The sequence below is a fragment of the Lithobates pipiens genome, unplaced genomic scaffold, assembly GCF_037356315.1.
Source record: "Lithobates pipiens isolate NorthernLeopardFrog02 unplaced genomic scaffold, aLitPip1_a1.2 Scaffold_10, whole genome shotgun sequence".
Taxonomy (NCBI): Eukaryota; Metazoa; Chordata; class Amphibia; order Anura; family Ranidae; genus Lithobates; species Lithobates pipiens.
This window is the reverse complement of record NW_027507686.1, coordinates 176,378,718-176,401,166: the sequence shown is the minus strand read 5'-3', so window position 1 is coordinate 176,401,166 and position 22,449 is coordinate 176,378,718. Positions and strand designations below refer to the sequence as shown.

General features: G+C 41.4%; 1 protein-coding gene across 1 annotated transcript in view; it reads right to left on the bottom strand.

Annotated features, from left to right (window-relative positions):
• Positions 1-22,449, bottom strand: part of LOC143925937 (mucin-2-like) — a 257,039-nt gene that overhangs the window by 73,385 nt on the left and 161,205 nt on the right. Inside the window, exons 32-34 of the mRNA XM_077450217.1 lie at positions 12,070-12,213; positions 9,816-10,424; positions 7,672-8,172 (exon numbers count right to left, since the gene is read on the bottom strand). Of these exons, the coding sequence (XP_077306343.1) occupies positions 7,672-8,172; positions 9,816-10,424; positions 12,070-12,213 (1,254 nt within the window). The remainder of the gene's footprint in view (positions 1-7,671; positions 8,173-9,815; positions 10,425-12,069; positions 12,214-22,449) is intronic.

Here is a 22,449-nt window from a genome sequence, read left to right as displayed (position 1 = left end):
CCATTATTACAAAGGTGTTTTTGCATAACTGAATTTTGGAAATAGTAAATAGTTGTTAGAAGATGATTGGCTACCATACATAGCTGCACCAAATTCTGAGTGCTCCAGTTCTAGTAAATCTCCCCTATTGGAGAGGTGGACAGAACACTATATGAATGGTGTAGGTGGAAGAGGGCTAGTCACTGCTCTGACCCTTTTCCTTGGAGTATGTGAATGTGAAATTGAAATATCTGTAAACAACATATTTCTTTATTTCTTTTTTGTTTTCAAAAAAGGTTTTATTAAAGCTATTAACAGAAATACAGAGTCAGCAAAATGAATCATATTTCAACATTAGCATAAGTAGTTGGATGATAAGGTTACAGAAAGGTGATAAACAAATAGCAGAACACTGCAGGACAAACCACCAATTACTGATTAACTGTATGGGTCTTACATCCAACAACAGGTCATAAAAAAATAAGGAGACTGACATGTTCAATGAGCTGACCATCATAGCCAAAATACAAAAGAAAGATCATGAAAGAGAAAGAGGGGAAAGAGAACAGAAAGAATCAAAGGGAAAAGAGGAAAAAATGCAAACAGAGAGCAAAAAAATAAAAAAGCAGCATGAAAAACCTAAAGTGCGATCACTTCAGTAAGCGAAATAGGAACCATGGGTTCCACTTAAGGTCATAAATGCGTTCCGTATCATGCAAAGTGTGAAAGATCTTTTCAGACAGCATCACCTGGTCAATACGTGAGAAAACCTGTGCTAATGGTATCGACGGGGATTTCCAGTGAAGTGCAATAGTCCACAGTACAGCGACGCACATAGAGTGCACCAACCGCACAAAGTGTTTAGGAGTGTCAGGCGGGGTTTGGAAGAGAAGACAGTGGTGATAAGAGAGGGACAGTGCTCGGCCAGGGAACCCATCCATCAGTCTCAAGACCTCCTGCCAGACAGGGCGAATTAAGTCACAGTCCCAAAAAACGTGAATAAAAGTGCCAGGGTGGTTACACCCTCTAAAACAGTTGGGGGATGTAAGGGGATAAATCTGGCGCAAACGTACCGGGGTGTAGTACCACCTGGTGAGAACTTTGATGGCCGTCTCTCTAACAGTTAGGGATCTGGTGCATTTGCGCATGTTGTTCCAACCTTCCTCCCAATCCACCACTCCTGTCTCTAGAGCCAACTCCTCCTCCCAACGCGTTCTATAACGCAGAGGCTGACACTCCGAATGTCCCTCCAGGGCCCTATATATCAGAGAGATCAATCCTCTTTGACGTGGGAAATTAAAACATACGTCTTCAAAGATAGTGAGCTGTGCCTGGGGACGGAGTCCATAACGGGAGAGAAAGAAGTGGCGGATCTGTAGGTATCTAAAACGTTCAGAATCCGGGAGTTGGTGTTGGGCCTGCAGTGTCGAAAAAGGAACAAAGCCAGAGCCCGTCACAAAGTCCTTCAACTGGGTAAGCCCACAATGGACCCACATACCAAAAGATTCAGGATGGAGGTAAGCTAGGGGGAACCTAGGGCCACCTAGGAAGGAAGCGCCCATAGAGCGACCCAGGACAAGATCGTATTTCTGCTTAAAGCGGTGCCACAGTAGGAGGCAATCCGCCACTATAGTATTACGGGTGTTTAAAGTCGAGTGAGGACGATTAGTTGACCACATAAGTCCAGGGAGAAAGAATGGAGTGATCGAGTCACTCTCAAACCTCACCCAGGGGACTCTAGAATTAGGGATCGACCACTGTGCTTGTTGAGTAAATCTGCAGTAAAGGTAGTACAACCAAATCTGAGGTACCCCCAAACCCCCATTTTTCATAGATCTGTAGAGTACCCCCCTCGCAAACCTGGGAGATCTATTGTTCCAAATAAACCTGTTGAAATGGGACTGAAGGTCAAGGAGAAAACATTTGGAGAGTTTAACCGGTAGAGAGCGAAATAGATACAGTAACCTGGGAAGGATAACCATTTTGAGGGCCGTGATTCGTCCTATAAAGGGGATACGTAAAGAGAGCCAGCTTTTAAGGGTGTTTTTAAGTTTGCTAATCAGTGGGGGATAATTGACCCCATAGAGGTCCCCGAAATTCCCGGGCAGTCCCACACCCAAGTAGGGAATATGGGAGGAAGCCCAAGTAAAGGAGTAGTTTTGTTTAATAAGGGCCAAATCATTGGGGGTAAAGCCTATAGGGAGGGCTACAGATTTGGAAACATTAATGGAAAGGCCAGAGACTTTCGCAAAGTGAGACAGTGTCATAAAAAGATTGGGAAGAGAGACATGAGGGTTAGTAATAAACATCAAAACATCATCGGCATACATGCAAAATTTGTACATTTCGTTTCCCTTAGTGCAACCAGTAATATCAGGATGTCTCAGGAGGGCAATAGCCAGGGGCTCTAGGGCTAAAGCAAAAATTAAAGGGAAAGGGGGCACCCCTGTCTAGTGCCTTTACCTATGGGGAAGAATTCTGAGCTACAGCCAGGCAACTTAATGCGAGTCATAGGATTGTTGTAGAGGGCTTGGAAACCCATCAGAAAGCTGCCCCGAAAGCCCATGAGTGGCAAAAGTGTGTCTAAATAGTTCCATGTAACACTATCAAACGCCTTCTGTATGTCTAAACTCAACAGGAGGAGCCTACGGGAGAACAGGATGGCATCTTGAATAACGTTGGAGGCTAGGCGGATATTATCTGTGATAAAGCGATGTGGAATGAATCCAGATTGAAAGGGGGAAATAAGGGAAGGGATAAATTTTGCCAGTCTGTCAGCTAAGATTCTACTAAATATTTTGATATCGTTGTTTATAACCGAGATTGGCCTAAAATGTTGAGGTAAATTGTGATTTTTATTGGGTTTAGGGATCAGTGACATGTTAGCTAACAGCATTTCCTCCGGGAAGCTATCGCCTAACAGAATTGAGTTGAAGAGTTGCATCATTCTAGGGGCTAAAATCATGGAGAATTTTTTGTAATAGAGAGCTGAAAAGCCGTCCGGACCCGGGGCAGAACCCAATTTTAGTGACTTGAGAACCCCTAAGATCTCAGGGACCGTGATGGGGGCATTCAGTGCCTCCATTTGTGAGGGGGAGAGTGTCGGAAGAGGGATGTCATGTAACCAGGACAGGTCAACGGGGGAAGGAAAAGTGTGGGGGGATTCTAGGAGTTTTGAATAGAATTGCTCAAAGATCTTGAGAACCTCCTTGGGATGTGACGATACAAAACCCTCACTATTAGACAGCCGGTAGACATGAGGCGGGCGAAGTGTGTTAGACAACTTCCTAGCAAAGGAGGTCGATGCAGAGTTGTTGAATAACAAACTGCGGGCCTTGGCCCAGCGAAGCGTCTTCTCAACCTTGGATGACAACAAGGAGTCAAGTTCCAGGCGCTTCTGGTCTATGGAACGCCTGGTCGAGTCCAAGTGCAATGAGGATGAGTCTTTGTATAAGTGATCTAATTCTCTGGTTAATTCCACTATCCTAAGTCTGTTGGATCTGTTACGGGCCGCGGAAATACTGATAAGTCTTCCTCTAATGACGGCTTTATGCGCCATCCAGAGAGTCGAGGGCTGTAAATCTGGGCGAGCATTCAAGGAAAAATACTCCTCCAGAGACTGAGCTACCTGGGCTTCCACCCCTGCATCCGAGAGAATAGATTTGTTCAATCTCCAGGAATGGGGCGTGGGGGCGAGTTTAATGAACCCCGTAGTAAAGGAAATAGCCTGATGGTCCGACCAAACACAGGGATGAATGGAGGCTTCTAAAGAATTAGCAAGTATAATTGGAGTGGAGTATATGTAATCCAACCTCGCATAACTATTATGCGGGTGGGAGAAAAAAGTGTACTCCCTGCAGCCTATGTTGTGGGCTCTCCAGGTGTCAGTAACTTGCAGGTCCCGTAGACCTCTAGAGAGCGACTTCGGGAAAGCTCTAGAAGTGGTCGATGTCGATGAACGGTCTAGAGTGGCGTTGGCTACTGAATTAAAATCGCCACCCATGATCAAGTGAGAAGAATGGTATTGTGCTATTTTCTCAAAAAATTACCCAAAGAAAGTGGCTGAGCCCTCATTGGGTGCGTAAATACTGGCAATAGTAAGTTCTCTGTTGTGGACAATGCCCTGAACAATAACATAACGACTTTCGGGGTCTCTAAATATATGCTTAACCTCCATCGGGAGGGAGGAGTGGAGGAGTATGGCGGCACCCCTGGTCTTGGACGAGTGGAGCGAGTAAAAGGCCTGAGGAAAATCCTTATGGAAAAATTTAGGGTGAGAGGAGTGGGAGAAATGGGTTTCTTGGAGTAGAAGGATTTTAGCTCCAAGACTTTTATAAAAGGAAAAGGCTTTACGCCGTTTGGAAGGTGAATTAAATCCCTTAACATTATGGGAGACACATGTTATTGCCATGGAAAATGAGAAATAACAACTATAGGTAAGAGATCAAATGTGGTGGCAGGGGGAGAGAGGGAAACTCTCAGGGAATACTCGTCCAACTGGCGCCAAAAAAACAGGGGGACCCTCATATCGTCCGCAGGGAAACAGAAAAACAAGATACAGTGCAATAACAACAAGTGTAGCATGATAACGCTAATCCTGAGCATAAAAGGAGCCTGAGTGACTGAAGGAGCATAAGACATGGAAAATGATCCACCTAAAAGGGAGAAAACCAAAAAACATAACAAAAGAAAGTAAACATTAGAGAGGAAAAGCCCAGAGCCTGATATAGGCCTGGGAAAACACATTATTGCTAAGCGTGGTAGCGTGTGGGAAAGAATAGCCACACCAAAATAACAGTCAAAACCCGAGACAACCAGGTCTCGTGACCAGTAGGGTTGCGCAACGGTAGGGGGAACCCACCAGAGAAGCAACCAACCACTGGAAAGGGGAGCCATACAACAGCTCCTAGGGACTTGTAAATAACCAGTGTGTTGGGTAGGAAAACCTGGGAAACACATTGCCCCTCTCTCCAGCACGCCCCGCCAACCCCCGAAAAGATGGAGGCGCAGAGCGAGCGGGAGACAAGAGGGGAAAAACAGTATAAAACTAGAACCTGAACATACTCTACCCCCAAAAATGTAAACAAGAGCAGTTTATAAACAGCCACTGGAAATTATAGCAAACCGCAGTCTGAGCCTTCAGAAAAAGGAGAGAAAGACAGCATCATCGAGGACTATCCTCCACCCGATCCTCAGCACCATATCTGATTCTGCGCCTGTCCCTTCTGGTCGGGGGAGTTTGCCAAATAGGTGTAGCCCGGGGAGTGGAGGGCGGTCTGCGAATCGTAGAGGCATCCAAAAGTCCAAGCTTCACCAGGATCTCCTGACCCTCCAGGACCGAGGTGGCAGAGTATGTCGAGCCGTTATGAGGAATCACAAGACGAAACGGGAACCCCCATCGGTACCTGATGCGGGCTGATTGCAAGACTGTGGTTATCTCCTTTAGGTTCCTTCTCCGCTCCAAAGTCGCCGGTGCGATATCCGGGAAAATTTGGATTACTTTGTCATTGAGAGTGATCCTCTGCTTGTTACGAGCTGCTCTCAATATGTCCTCCTTGACCAGAAAGTCCTTCATACAGAGGATGACATCCCTGGGAGGTTTATCCTCCGGGGGTTTGGGACGCAAAGCTCTATGTATCCGATCACACTTGAACATATTGGCTTCATGGTCAGGGAGCAAGGATTTAAACAACCTAATCACCACCGGGATGAGCTCAGACTCGGACTCCGGGATGCCACGGATGCGCAGATTATTGCGTCTATTTCTGTTATCGAGGTCTTCTATCTGAGACTGAAGTAGCTGGACCGTGGAGGATAGGGCCTCATGTTCTCTGCTGAGGTCATTGTGAGCTATCGCCAATTCATCATGTTTAGTCTCTAGCCTCTCAGTCCTTGCGCCCAAAGCCGAGATCTCCTGTGAAAGTGCATGAGAAGTCTTTTGAAGTTCTGATTGAAACTTGGAAGCCAATCTATTGTACATGGATTCCAGACTGTCCTCTAGATCTTCTTTTGAGAGGGCACTGGGACTTCTTCTGTCCGACAATGGAGCAGGTGAGTTTGGGTCCAGTAAGCGCGGAGGGGAGGCCGGGTCGGGGGAGAGACGCCCCCCAACTGCCCCCTCACGCTCCATGCTAGATTGTTCTTGAGAGCGTAGAAGGTACTGTGTGAGGGTCTTTTGGGCGGTGCTCCGTGCCTTCTTTTTTTTAGCCGGCATACACCAAGGCTCTGCGGGTTAGGAGATGAGGTGAGAAAAAAAAAGGGGGGGGGGTGAAACGTGGAGCAAATGTACCTCAGTGATAGGCTGAAGTCCCAAGCGGAGCTAATCTGGGGCCTCAAAAACACATTTTGAAACTAGTTGCGTGTGCTGCTACCTTGAGAGGAGGTGGTGTATTGAAGCAGAAGCAGCTAGAAAAGCGTCAGTAGTCAATCTGTGGGCTTGCTGTGGGTTGCTGTGCCTCAGACTTATGTAGGAGCCCGGTAGCAAACAGTTCCAATGTGACAAGTGAAAGGGGACGCCCCCCAGAAAAAAACAATCAATGGGGGGTTAAGGCACCAGGTAGCAGCCAACCCCAGGGGGGGGGGGGGGGGAAGCACATAGCACCAAATTCAACTACTTACCACATGAGACATTTAACTCTTGGTTAGATATCAACTGAAAAAATAAGCCGTGTCTACCCTTAACACTCGTAGGGGGAGATTTACTAAAACTGGAGAGTACAAAATCTGGTGCAGTTCTGCATAGAAACCAATTAGCTTCCAGATTTCACTATCAAAGCTTAAAGCGGTTGTTATCCTCAGACATGAAATCTGAACAAAGCATATCCCCTATAATGTTTACTTGTCTCAATCCAGAGCACTAAGTGTCATTTTTGTCTGTTTCTTCATTGCTCTGCTATCAGCATGAATCAATTCTGACAAGCTTTTCTTACACCAAGAGAAAATGGTGATAGGTCAGGGACCACCAGCAGGATGACAGCCCCAGCTCTATTCCTGTGAGCTATGTGGAGAGGGGATGGCGTCTCTTTCTTCCAATCAGCTTTCAGAACTCTGCTTACTGAGCTCTGCAGAGTATAATTTCAGCTCTCTGCCCACTTTTTTCTGAACTCTCAGATAACTTTAAACATTCAGCATTTTGAATGGATGGAGAGAAAAGAAGACTGCAGATAGACATGTACAACTTATGTAGGAGGATTTTTTACATTTCTGTGTATCACCTGAGGCCAGTCACTTCACTTAATATAAATACGTTTTTTACGAATAACTGAACAAGCTGCACCAGATTCTGAGTACTCCAGTTGTAAAAAATCTTTTGCGCTAAGCTAGCCACAAGTCTTTTTCGTTGTCTATTTCAAGAAATGCCATGAGCGATATTTCATTTAAAGTGATAATAAGCATCATTGTTATTGTGATCTGCAGGACATTTCAAGAAGGAACCATGGAGTACACCAGCTCCAGGAACCCTGAACTGGTCCTTACTACTGTGGGGTGCATATGCTGTAATTTAGAGATACAGACCTTTATTACATAGCTATTGCAAAAGAAAGATTAAAGTAACTGGAAGAGTTTAGTAAATACACACTAAACTATCTTCCTGATACACACAGTTACAAAAATACATTGTAAAGACAACATTTTGAATGGCTTTTAATTTTCTCAACACTTCTATTAACAAATAGCAAACACTGCACTTACTTGTTGTAGAGAAAGTCGTAGTTGTCGACTGGGTCAATGTGGTGGTTGATGGCGTAGTTGTAAGTGTTGTTGAGGTAAATGGAGTTGTAGGAGTTGTTACTTCTGAAGTAGTTGGGAATTCTGTGCTAGTTGTAGTCTCAGTTACTGTGGTGGTTGATGGCGTAGTTGTAAGTGTTGTTGAGGTAAATGGAGTTGTGCAAATTGTAGGCACTGTGCAACAGAATACTTTAATTTCAAAGTTGATACATGGAAAAACAGGATGGTTTTTGTAACACTCAAGCCCATAGGAGACATCACAGGTCACGTTCTGTCGCAGCTCTTCCAGGGCTGTATCTGGGGTTTCCTTTGATCTGCAGGAAATGCCTTGTGGTTTCTCACAAATGTGAAATCCAGCTTCCCTGATGTTCTCATAGGTCTCAAAATCCCCCCAATTGGTAGTAGAATTAGGATAACTCACATCAAACCAAGGTGACCACGAGCAGACTGGAGCACAGGAAGGTGCTGAAACACAAATCATGATTCCATTATTACAAAGGTGTTTTTGCATAACTGGATTTTGGAAATAGTAAATAGTTGTTAGAAGCTGATTGGCTACCATACGCAGCTGCACCAAATTCTGAGTGCTCCAGTTCTAGTAAATCTCCCCTATTGGAGAGGTGGACAAGCCTACATGCTGAATACTATATGAATGGTGTAGGTGGAAGAGGGTGAGTCACTGCTCTGACCCTTTTCCTTGGAGTATGTGAATGTGAAATTGAAATATCTGTAAACAACATATTTCTTTATTTCAAAGAAGGTAACCTGAATAAAACTATGAAAATGATCACAGATGTCCAAATACTGGCTTGAATGAAACAAGTGAAATATTGCCCCCCTAAATAAAAACATAAAAACTAGAACTGGCTATGAACCAACAGTGCTCATAGCTTCTGCCAATTTTTTGGTAAAATAATAGATTATTTCCTCCTAGAATGTGACAAGAATAAGTCCCATGGGAGAGTAATAATAAAGATGTATGATAAGGACAGACAGTGATAAATGTGTACATAGCACCAAATTCAACTACTTACCACATGAGACATTTAACTCTTGGTTAGATATCAACTGAAAAAATAAGCCGTGTCTACCCTTAACACTCGTAGGGGGAGATTTACTAAAACTGGAGAGTGCAAAATCTGGTGCAGTTCTGCATAGAAACCAATTAGCTTCCAGATTTCACTATCAAAGCTTAAAGCGGTTGTTATCCTCAGACATGAAATCTGAACAAAGCATATCCCCCTATAATGTTTACTTGTCTCAATCCAGAGCGCTAAATGTCATTTTTGTCTGTTTCTTCATTGCTCTGCTATCAGCATGAATCAATTCTGACAAGCTTTTCTTACACCAAGAGAAAAATGGTGATAGGTCAGGGACCACCAGCAGAATGACAGCCCCAGCTCTGTTCCTGTGAGCTATGTGGAGGGGGTGGGGTCTCTTTCTCCCAATCAGCTTTCAGAACTCTGCTTACTGAGCTCTGCAGAGTATAATTTCAGCCCTCTGCCCATTTTTTTTCTGAACTCTCAGATAACTTTAAACATTCAGCATTTTGAATGGATGGAGAGAAAAGAAGACTGCAGATAGACATGTACAACTTATGTAGGAGGATTTTTTACATTTCTGTGTATCACCTGAGGCCAGTCACTTCACTTAATATAAATACTTTTTTACGAATAACTGAACAAGCTGCTCCAGATTCTGAGTTCTCCAGTTGTAAAAAATCTTTTGCGCTAAGCTAGACACAAGTCTTTTTCGTTGTCTATTTCAAGAAATGCCATAAGCCATATTTCATTTAAAGTGATAATAAGCATCATTGTTATTGTGATCTGCAGGACATTTCAAGAAGGAACCATGGAGTACACCAGCTCCAGGAACCCTGAACTGGTCCTTACTACTGTGGGGTGCATATGCTGTAATTTAGAGATATAGACCTTTATTACATAGCTATTGCAAAAGAAAGATTAAAGTAACTGGAAGAGTTTAGTAAATACACACTAAACTATCTTCCTGATACACACAGTTACAAAAATACATTGTAAAGACAACATTTTGAATGGCTTTTAATTTTCTCAACACTTCTATTAACAAATAGCAAACACTGCACTTACTTGTTGTAGAGAAAGTCGTAGTTGTCGACTGGGTCAATGTGGTGGTTGATGGCATAGTTGTAAGTGTTGTTGAGGTAAATGGAGTTGTAGGAGTTGTTACTTCTGAAGTAGTTGGGAATTCTGTGCTAGTTGTAGTCTCAGTTACTGTGGTGGTTGATGGCATAGTTGTAAGTGTTGTTGAGGTAAATGGAGTTGTAGGAGTTGTTACTTCTGAAGTAGTTGGGAATTCTGTGCTAGTTGTAGTCTCAGTTACTGTGGTGGTTGATGGCTTAGTTGTAAGTATTGTTGAGGTAAATTGAGTTGTGCAAATTGTAGGCACTGTGCAACAGAATACTTTAATTTCAAAGTTGATACATGGAAAAACAGGATGGTTTTTGTAACACTCAAGCCCATAGGAGACATCACAGGTCACGTTCTGTCGCAGCTCTTCCAGGGCTGTATCTGGGGTTTCCTTTGATCTGCAGGAAATGCCTTGTGGTTTCTCACAAATGTGAAATCCAGCTTCCCTGATGTTCTTATAGGTCTCAAAATCCCCCCAATTGGTAGTAGAATTAGGATAACTCACATCAAACCAAGGTGACCACGAGCAGACTGGAGCACAGGAAGGTGCTGAAACACAAATCATGATTCCATTATTACAAAGGTGTTTTTGCATAACTGAATTTTGGAAATAGTAAATAGTTGTTAGAAACTGATTGGCTACCATACATAGCTGCACCAAATTCTGAGTGCTCCAGTTCTAGTAAATCTCCCCTATTGGAGAGGTGGACAGGCCTACATCCTGAATACTATATGAATGGTGTAGGTGGAAGAGGGCTAGTCACTGCTCTGACCCTTTTCCTTGGAGTATGTGAATGTGAAATTGAAATATCTGTAAACAACATATTTCTTTATTTCAAAGAAGGTAACCTGAATAAAACTATGAAAATGATCACAGGTGTCCAAATACTGGCTTGAATGAAACAAGTGAAATATTACCCCCCTAAATAAAAACATAAAAACTAGAACTGGCTATGAACCAACAGTGCTCATAGCTTCTGCCAATTTTTTGGTAAAATAATAGATTATTTCCTCCTAGAATGTGACAAGAATAAGTCCCATGGGAGAGTAATAATAAAGATGTATGATAAGGACAGACAGTGATAAATGTGTACATAGCACCAAATTCAACTACTTACCACATGAGACATTTAACTCTTGGTTAGATATCAACTGAAAAAATAAGCCGTGTCTACCCTTAACACTCGTAGGGGGAGATTTACTAAAACTGAAGAGTGCAAAATCTGGTGCAGTTCTGCATAGAAACCAATTAGCTTCCAGATTTCACTATCAAAGCTTAAAGCGGTTGTTATCCTCAGACATGAAATCTGAACAAAGCATTTTCCCCTTTAATGTTTACTTGTCTCAATCCAGAGCACTAAGTGTCATTTTTGTCTGTTTCTTCATTGCTCTGCTATCAGCATGAATCAATTCTGACAAGCTTTTCTTACACCAAGAGAAAAATGGTGATAGGTCAGGGACCACCAGCAGAATGACAGCCCCAGCTCTATTCCTGTGAGCTATGTGGAGAGGGGGTGGGGTCTCTTTCTCCCAATCAGCTTTCAGAACTCTGCTTACTGAGCTCTGCAGAGTATAATTTCAGCCCTCTGCCCACTTTTTTTCTGAACTCTCAGATAACTTTAAACATTCAGCATTTTGAATGGATGGAGAGAAAAGAAGACTGCAGATTGACATGTACAACTTATGTAGGAGGATTTTTTACATTTCTGTGTATCACCTGAGGCCAGTCACTTCACTTAGTATAAATACGTTTTTACGAATAACTGAACAAGCTGCACCAGATTCTGAGTACTCCAGTTGTAAAAAATCTTTTGCGCTAAGCTAGCCACAAGTCTTTTTCGTTGTCTATTTCAAGAAATGCCATAAGCGATATTTCATTTAAAGTGATAATAAGCATTATTGTTGTTGTGATCTGCAGGACATTTCAAGAAGGAACCATGGAGTACACCAGCTCCAGGATCCCTGTACTGGTCCTTACTACTGTGGGGTGCACATGCTGTAATTTAGAGATACAGACCTTTATTACATAGCTATTGCAAAAGAAAGATTAAAATAACTGGAAGAGTTTAGTAAATACACACCAAACTATCTTCCTGACACACACAGTTACAAAAATACATTGTAAAGACAACATTTTTAATGGCTTTTAATTTTCTCAACACTTCTATTAACAAATAGCATACACTGCACTTACTTGTTGTAGAGAAAGTCGTAGTTGTCGACTGGGTCAATGTGGTGGTTGATGGTGTAGTTGTAAGTGTTGTTGAAGTAAATGGAGTTGTAGGACTTGTTACTTCTGAAGTAGTTGGCCATTCTGTGCTAGTTGTAGTCTCAGTGACTGTGTGGGAAAAAATGAAACACCCACCATTTTAATCTGTAGGGCCTTCGCTTTAAAAAATGATATAATGTTTACGGATTCAAATTAATTATCTTGCAAAAAAAAAAAATGTTTTCATATAAACAAAAAGTGCCAGAAAGGGCTTTGTCTAAATATTGTGCATAAAATGCCAGGACAGTTCAACCCCCCCTCCCCCCCCCCCCCAAATGACCCCATTTTGCAAAGTAGACCATGTCCATGTAGTCCATGGAATATTTTATATTTTGACACAAGTTGCGGGAAAAAAGTCAATTTTCTTCCTTTTTTTTTTTTTTTCTTCACAAAGTTGTCACTAAATGATATATTGCTCAAACATGCCATAGGAATATGTGAAATTACACCCCAAAATACATTCTGTTGCTTCTCCTGAGTACGGGGATACCGCATGTGTGAGACTTTTTGGGAGCCTAGCCATGTATAGGACCCCGAAAACCAATCACCGCCAGGCTTTCTATGGGTGTAAATTTTTTATTTCACTTTTCACTGCCTATCACAGTTTTGAAGGCCATGGAATGCCCAGATGGCACAAACCTTCCTCAACTGAACCCATTTTGGAAAGTAGACACCCCTATTTGCAGATCTCGCCTATTTGCAATCAGATGGCAGCAGAAGTGTTTTCTTCAATTTAATATAAGCCACCCATTAGTCCCACTTATTGCAGTTAGAGATTTTAATATACTGGATCCAACGCTGGATGTATTAAAAAAATTCAGCCTCTGGCCCCTAGGGAACAAACGCCATTTGCAAAAGAGGTTACTTTTGGGCACCACGAAATAATTCATGGTAGAGTTAATTCGTACAAAAAATTGTTATATTTCTATTATTATATATTAACCTCCCTAGCGGTAATCCAGAGTCTGGCTCGGGTTGGGATTTTAATTACATAAGTGGTAACCCCGAGCCAGACTCGGGATCGCATCGCTCGATGCAGGGGAGGACACAGGGAGAGTTACTCACCTTGTCCCCTGGATCCAGCGATGTCCGCCGCGCTGTGTGATTGAGTTGTCCTCCGCTCGAATCACAGTGCCGAATGCCGCCGAGCTCCGTTCCCTGCGACGTTACGACGCACAGGAGCCGAGAACGGCGGCAAATTCAAAAAAGTAAAAACACACAAAACACACACAGCACTGTAATCTTACAGATTACAGTGCTGTATTAAAAAATACACACCCCCTTTGTCCCTAGTGGTCTGTGCAATGCCCTGCATGCACTTTTATATTATAAATACAGTTTTTTCTGCCTGGAATTTGGAGATTGTCCATAGCAACCAAAACATGTCCCTTTTTCAGTTTTTTTTGGATTTGATTACATTATTGAATAATTTATATTATTCTTTATTATATTATAAACTTTATCATACCCGGGATGTCCGCTAGACTCTGGTTTGAAGAGATTTCAGAGCGTTATTCCTAAGAATTACAGGACTACAAAATAAAAGCCAGATTTCTGTGCAAAATAATTGTACCGCTTTCAGCACCTAATTCCAGACTGAATCATACCGCCAGGGAGGTTAAGTTACAATATTAACCATAATTAAATTACTAAAAGACCAAGAAGCAATTCATAAAGAATACCCATATTTAAATAGACAGTACATATATCAAGAAAGACAGACTACCAACAGGACATACATAAATGACACATACAACAAACATAGAAAATGACGCTGGTCCGGACCAAAAGCTGTTGGCTACCGTAATTAATCCTGGAGGAATACTCCAGTTTCTTTAAACATTTAATTAGCAGTCAACAGCAAGCTTAGGGGAGAAGGCAATTAAGCTACAGTAATTACTAACAGCCTGGTTTCTACCTAGTTTTGTGGCAGAGTGTTCATTGAATAAGTATAAGGTGCAAGTCCATTCACCAACATTAGTATAAACAAATTTCATGTAAATATATTTTCCCTTTTTTTCCCCGTTTAAACCATGCTACTTTGTTTCAAGGAATTTTTGTCCATACAGATATCTGTTCTTTTAGACGGGCTAAGACCGAAGCCACTCAAGGTAAGTGTGTTGCAAGCCTACCGAGTTTTTCAGACAGCGAGGCTATTCATTACAGTTATATCTATGGACCCTGCGGTATCCCAATAATTCTTTGGCTGAAAAATGTTCAGATAGTTGTACGTTACCACGGCTCTCCTGAGCACCGCTGTCTGGTTCTCTGTTGAAATAAAGACAAAAAGTCCAGCCTTTCACCATTCACTCTGCGGGCATATCATAGGCACTATAATCCAACATTTAGCCAAGTCCACTCAGTGTGCTGCACACACAAGCCAACCGTGCACCGATTGTTTGTTTTCCGATGTGGATTGCTTTTATCAGCACTTGTGATCCTGTGCTATTAGGAGTCCGCCTTATGTAACCCGCATGAGCTGAAAAAGCGCCGGTCTTCCTCACAGAAAAGAAAAAGTTTGTAGCCTTTTTGGGAAAAAGGCACTCTTCTAGCCAAGCTGTGTCTCCTATCTCCAGCCTATGCAAGGCTCGTTCAGAGTCCTGGTGTGACGTCAACGCGTTTCGCTGTCTATTAGCGTAGCTTAATCTTGGACGATCATTAACACACAGTCACACGTCCTTTTATAGCAAGTTTATCCAGGTTTTGTTAATTTAGCAATCAGATTTTACCTTTGCCTGTTTTTAGTAAAGTAGAGAGTCCATCACAAAAGTTCCTTAACTAAGACTTGCTCCTGTCAATTTTTTATCATTTTTAGCGATTGGGAATTCTTAAAAATTAAATACAAGAATAGGATTAAGTGGCCAACAACTGGGTGACAAAACATTTACCGTGACTATTGCTTATATCCAGGCAGTAGTCACCACTACCAGACATCACTGTACTACATAAAACATTCAGACAGCATAAAGGAGAGAGGTACAGGAAAAGGAAATGGACAAAACAATATATTTGTATATATATATATATATATATATATATATATATATATATATATATATATATATATATATATATATATATATACAAATATATTATTTTGTCCATCATCCATCATGACTTCTGTGTTTTATCAATCTTAAAGATTAGATGTCATGTGCTTATACAGAAAATTGGGCAACAGATATTCATAGCCCCAAGTCGAGACACTAATACAGTAAGCCCAGGTCTCATGCGTCTAAGAACACTTGCAAATTCAGCTCGGTGTTCAAGCCCCCGGGAGAGAGCAACTTTAATCGATACACCCACCATTTCTCTTTTTGTAAGAGGATGTGATCAAAGTCGCCCCTCCTGCTGGACAATTTTAAGGCATAAATACCTTTCACTGTCATACCCTTTGGATTATGGTCATGGTACGTACCAAAATGTTTGGCTAGTGGTTTCTCTGGTGGTTTACTCTTATCCTTAATTTCACGTATGTGTTCCCCTATCCTGATTCTCAGCGATCTTTTCATTTTGACAACATATATTTTGGGACAAGGGCAGGTAATTAAGTAGATCACTCTTGTCATTGCACAGTTAATCAAGTTTCGTATTTCAAAGGATTCCTGATTATTAGCGTCTGTAAAGACTGAAGTTCGATGCACATAAGGGCAAATTTGACACTTAGGCTGCTTTCACACTGGGGCGGGAGCGGCGTCGGCGGTAAAGCGCCGCTATTTTTAGTGGCGCTTTACCGTCGTTTTAGCGGCAGTCTGCGGGCGCTAGCGGGGTGGTTTTAACCCCCGCTAGCGGCCGAAAAAGGGTTAAACCCGCCCGCAAAGCGCCGCTGCAGCGGCGCTTTGCCGGCGGTATTGCCGCGGTGTCCCATTGATTTCAATGGGTAGGAGCGGTGAATACACCGCTCCTTCACCGCTCCAAAGATGCGGCTAGCAGGACTTTTTTCACCGTCCTGCCAGCGCATCGCTCCAGTGTGAAAGCCCTCCGGCTTTCACACTGGAGGGAAAGGGGCCGGTTTTTTTCAGGCGCTACACAGGCGCTATTTTTAGCGCTGTAACGCCTGAATACCGCCCCAGTGTGAAAGCAGCCTTAGTGCAGGGAAACATTCCTTTAGATCGTGGATACTCTGACAGCCAATTTGGATTGGTGTCCTTGATAAATTCTGATTGTATTAACATATCGCCTAAATTTCTAGTTGGTTTTGCTACGAGGCTAGGGGATTGACCTACTATTTTGGCCAAGCCTGGTGAATTGGGTAGCTTCGGTCTTAGCCTGTCTAAAAGAACAGTTACAGTATCTTTATGGACAAAAATTCCTTGAAACAAAGTAGCATGGTTTAAATGGGAAAAAAAAGGGAAAAAAATATATTTACATGACATTTGTTTATACTAATGTTGGTGAATGGACTTGCACCTTATATTTATTCAATGAACACTCTGCCACAAAACTAGGTAGAAACCAGGCTGTTAGTAATTACTGTAGCTTAATTGCCTTCTCCCCTAAGCTTACTGCTGACTGCTAATTAAATGTTTAAAGAAACTGGAGTATTCCTCCAGGATTAATTACGGTAGCCAACAGCTTTTGGTCCGTACCAGCGTCATTTTCTATGTTTGTTGTATGTGTCATTTACGTATGTCCTGTTGGTAGTCTGTCTTTCTTGATATATGTACTGTCTATTTAAATATGGGTATTCTTTATGAATTGCTTCTTGGTCTTTTAGTAATTTAATTATGGTTAATATTGTAACTTAATATATAATAATAAAAATATAACAATTTTTTGTACGAATTAACTCTACCCTGAATTATTACTTGGTGCCCAAAAGTAACCTCTTTTGCAGTTTGAATCTTTTCAAACTGTGTCTTTTCTTTTTCTATATGCTATTTGGTTACGGCACTAACACCTTAATTAAGGATTTAATAGTAGTCAAATAAAAGTGACCCATTACTAGTGGATAAACTTGCGCCCCTTTTTTCCCCTTTCCCTTTTTCCTTAAAATAAATTCATTGGTAATTTTTTTGATCACTATGTGATTTCTAGCAAGTCCACTTCATAAATTTATCAAGGGCATTCCCTAATTGTTTTATGTAAATTTTATTAGAAGAATAGGTTATGGCTTTTATGTTAGGAGAGGAGATAGATCAAGAGATTGAGACGGCTTTCAGCACAGACACACCCCAAACTTTTCATCAAGATGATGAGATAAAAAATAAATTTAAAGAACATAAAAGATTGTTGATTAAACATCTAAACCGAAAGTGGGATGTGTCTTCGCTGGAAACCTATATCTCTCACCGTATGGTCCCAAGGGGCCTGAGGGAGAAAACCATCCCAGCAGAACATCTGCATACGGATAGTTTTCTTCCTAAATGGAAGGAACTGTGCATTAATCACGGTTTAGCTTTCATGGGATTAATAGTAGAGGAGGAAACAATTCAATTAATCTCCATACAATCATCTATAACGGAAAGTGCAAATAATCTTGAAAGGTTTAAGGAGACAGATGAATTCATTAAACAAAATGAAATCTTAAAAAAGGAAGTTGAAAAAGCTCAGTTAAATTTAAAGATAACAAAACAAGCAAAATGACTTGGCAGATTTTGATAAAGACGAGGTATTTGACTTAACAACATTACGAGGACGCAGTAGATCACAGAGACGAAGTCATCGCCAATACTCAAGACCTAATAGAAATAAATCACATAGTGATTCTGAAGAGGAGACACGAAAGTCGGTGATTTTTTTAGAGGCAGAGGAGGGGAAGTCAACAAATGGCCAAGTGACACCTCCAAAAGTAAAGACAGACCCCAAAAATTCCAAATCGTCAAAAACACCTCAGGAACGAACGTACACAAGGAGTCAGAAGAGAGTTTGATTAATCAGATCCCAGTGCACAACAAATTAGATATGGAGGACAAAAAGATAATTAATCTTACAGATTTAAATTTGTCTACTGACCATATTAGCTTATTACAAAAGGGGATGACTTTTTCTCCGGTGTCAAATATGGACATGTTTACGGTCTATAAGGATGTTACCCTATTTTTGCGCAAAGTGTTCTTTCGTTCCCTGTATACATCAGACCCAGAGGTAAAGACCGATTTATTCGATGCAGAGGACCAGAGAGCTTTGGCGATACTAAATTCCCTACTTGAGGAATGCGAGGGACGAAGTGAGTATCCAGTCTCTATAAAAAGACCGGCAAACTTGAAAATTCAGTCTCAGAAAATGCCACCATTATCCAGGAATAAATGGTTAACCCTTTTTTTGGATATGGTACAAGTTGATTTAGAAAAAATAGTCTGGTCTCTCCGATCCCCCGATAATCTCTCAGTGGGTGAACGGCAGGCTCTCAGTGACTTGAAAGATAGAAGAAACTGATAAGAAATATGCAAAGAATTACAGGTGATATCGATATTTGCCTTGTTCCTTATATGTACTTTTTGTAGCTAAAAGGGCGCTGGCTTATTGTTTATGCAAGTTTCATGGGTCCTGACCAAGGCCTGGGGCAATAATTAAGAAACTAGCAGATATTACCAAATTAGGAAACTTTTTAAAGATACTTTGGATTTGGCAATAAAGCTGACAATGCACCATGAGTCACCGGTGTGCCTTAGCCAATGGCAGGTTGCCAAATACTACTATAAAGTAACTGTGTACATATTTCTTGGTGGGATTTTGCTGTGGACCTTCTGCTGGAAGGGTCCCTCATCCGTTTGTACTGGTACATCTGTAATAAATCTGTCTTCTAATCAACATGACTGGAGTTGACTGATCAGTAAGAGAATGGAATTTTACTGACAGAAACATAGTGATAAAAAAGAGCGACAAAGGGGGTAATGTCGTCCTTATTAACCAACAACAATATGAAAGAGAGGTTAAACGCCTACTTGGTGACAGTATGACATACCAGAAATTAGGTGTTAACCCCTTCCCCAAATTGACTGAAGAATTAAACCGTAAACTGACATTTGCCAGGGACGAGGGACTGTTGTCAGATCGCGAGTTTCGGCATATGCAAGTAAGGGAGTACAATGTGCCAACCTTTTATATTATCCCAAGGGTGCACAAAGACTTAAAAAATCCCCCAGGCAGGTCTATTGTCTCAGCCTTTGGTGGCCCTTTGGAAAGAGTTGGGCGCTATTTGGACTCTCTATTGCAGGATCCCGTTAAGAAACTTCGATCCTTCGTTCAGGATACCAGACATGTTCTTGCAAAAATGATGTCTCTGGAGGCCTATAGCCAGCCTGATGATTTGTGGCTGGTTGGCATAGACGTAGAATCGTTATATACCACAATACCCCACAATGTGGGAATACAGGCAGCATTACGCTCTCCAGATAAAAACTATCCAGATTCAGGACCGCAAAATGAATTCTTTACAGATTTATTAGAATTTGCTTTGACAAATATTTTTTTTCAGTTTCTGTCAACATATTATCATCAAATCGGGGGCGTTGTGGGCTCCGTCCTATGCTTGCCTCCACCTTGGCATATGGGAAGACATTGGTGTGGTTGCGGTACATCGATGATGTATTGATGGCCTGGAGGGGCTCCTCTGAACAGTTACACCAATTTATGATTGAGCTGAACATAAATCAGCGTAATATACGACTGACTTACAATTTTGACCAGGAGAATTTATCCTTTTTGGATCTTCAAATAACACTTAAAAATGGTCATCTCAGCACTTGCACATTCCGGAAGGAAACAGCAGCAAATACTCTTTTGCATGCGACTAGCCATCACCCACACTGGCTCAAAAACGGGATCCCAGTGGGCCAATTTTTACGAGCCAAATGGAATTGTGCAGGTGTTGACGACTTTAGACGAGAAAGCCAGGAACACTATAAAAGATTCTGTGAATGTGGGTACTCTCACAGCCAAATTAAGAGTGCTAAGAAGAAAGTGGCATCGAGGAAACGGGAAAGTCTTTTGATTAGTCCACCTATGACAGCGAAAGCTTCACAAAATATAGCTGAGCCAGTGAGGATTATAACAAATTATGGGTCCCAGTGGGATAAAGTTAGATTAATCCTGGAGAAACACTGGGGTATTCTCACAAATTCACCAGGCTTGGCCAAAATAGTAGGTCAATCCCCTAGCCTCGTAGCAAGACGCACTAGAAATTTAGGCGATATGTTAATATGATCAGAATTTATCAAGGACACCGATTCAAATTGGCTGTCAGAGCACGATCTAAAGGAATGTTTCCCTGCACTAAGTGTCAAATTTGCCCTTATCTGCATCGAACTTCAGTCTTTACAGACGCTAATAATCAGGAATCCTTTGAAATACGAGACTTGATTAACTGTGCAACAACAAGAGTGATCTACTTAATTACCTGCCCTTGTCCCAAAATATAAGTCATCAAAACGAAAAGATCACTGAGAATCAGGATAGGGGAACACATACGTGAAATTAAGGATAAGAGTAAACCACCAGAGAAACCACTAGCCAAACATTTTGGTACGTACCATGACCATAATCCAAAGGGTATGACAGTGAAAGGTATTTATGCCTTAAAATTGTCCAGCAGGAGGGGCGACTTTGATCGCATCCTCTTACAAAAAGAGAAATGGTGGGTGTATCGATTAAAGTCGCTCGCTCCCGGGGACTTGAACACCGAGCTGAATTTGCAGGTGTTCTTAGACGCATGAGACCTGGGCTTACTGTATTAGTGTCTCGATTTGGGGCTATGAATATCTGTTGCCCAATTTTCTGTATAAGCACATGACATCTAATCTTTCAGATTGATATAGAAGTCATTATGGAGATATATATATATATATATATATATATATATATATATACAAATATATTATTTTGTCCATTTCCTTTTCCTGTACCTCTCTCCTTTATGCTGTCTGAATGTTTTATGTAGTACAGTGATGTCTGGTAGTGGTGACTACTGCCTGGATACAAGCAAAAGTCACGGTGAATGTTTTGTCACCCAGTTGTTGGCCACTTTATCCTATTCTTTTATTTAATTTTTAAGAATTCCCAATCGCTAAAAATGATAAAAAATTTACAGGAGCAAGCCTTAGTTAAGGAACTTTCGTGATGGACTCTCTACTTTACTAAAAACAGGCAAAAGTAAAATCTGATTGCTAAATTAACAAAACCTGGACAAACTTGCTATAAAAGGACGTGTGACTGTGTGTTAATGATCGTCCGAGATGAAGCTACGCTAATAGCCAGCGAAACGCGTTGACATCACACCAGGACGCTGAACGAGCCTTGCATAGTCTGGAGATAGGAGACACAGCTTGGCTAGCAGAGTGCCTTTTTCCCAAAAACCGGCTACAAACTTTTTTTTTCTGTTAGGAAGACCGGCGCTTTTTCAGCTCATGCAGTTACATAAGGCGGACTCCTAATAGCACATGATCACAAGTGCTGATAAAAGCAATCCACATAGGAAAACAAACAATCGGTGCACGGTCGGCTTGTGTGTGCAGCACACTGAGTGGACTTGGCTAAATGTTGGATTATAGTGCCTATGATATGCCCGCAGAGTGAACGGTGATAGGCTGGACTTTTTGTCTTTATTTCAACAGAGAACCAGACAGCGGTGCTAAGGAGAGCCGTGGTAACGTACAACTATCTGAACATTTTTCAGTCAAAAAATTATTGGGATACTGCGGGGTCCATAGATATAACTATAAGGAATAGCCTCGCTGTCTGAAAAACTCGGTAGGCTTGCAACACACTTACCTTGAGTGGCTTCGGTCTTAGCCCGTCTAAAAGAACAGATATCTGTATGGACAAAAATTCCTTGAAACAAAGTAGCATGGTTTAAACGGGGAAAAAAAGGGAAAAATATATTTACATGAAATTTGTTTATATTAATGTTGGTGAATGGACTTGCACCTTATACTTATTCAATGAACACTCTGCCACAAAACTAGGTAGAAACCAGGCTGTTAGTAATTACTGTAGCTTAATTGCCTTCTCCCCTAAGCTTGCTGTTGACTGCTAATTAAATGTTTAAAGAAACTGGAGTATTCCTCCAGGATTAATTACGGCAGCCAACAGCTTTTGGTCCGGACCAGCATCATTTTCTATGTTTGTTGTATGTGTCATATATGTATGTCCTGTTGGTTGTCTGTCTTTCTTGATATATGTACTGTCTATTTAAATATGGGTATTCTTTATGAATTGCTTCTTGGTCTTTTATTAATTGAATTATGGTTAATATTGTAACTTAATATATAATAATAAAAATATAAAAAAAATTTGTACGAATTAACTCTACCCTGAATTATTTCTTGGTGCCCAAAAGTAACCTATTTTGCAGTTTGAGTCTTT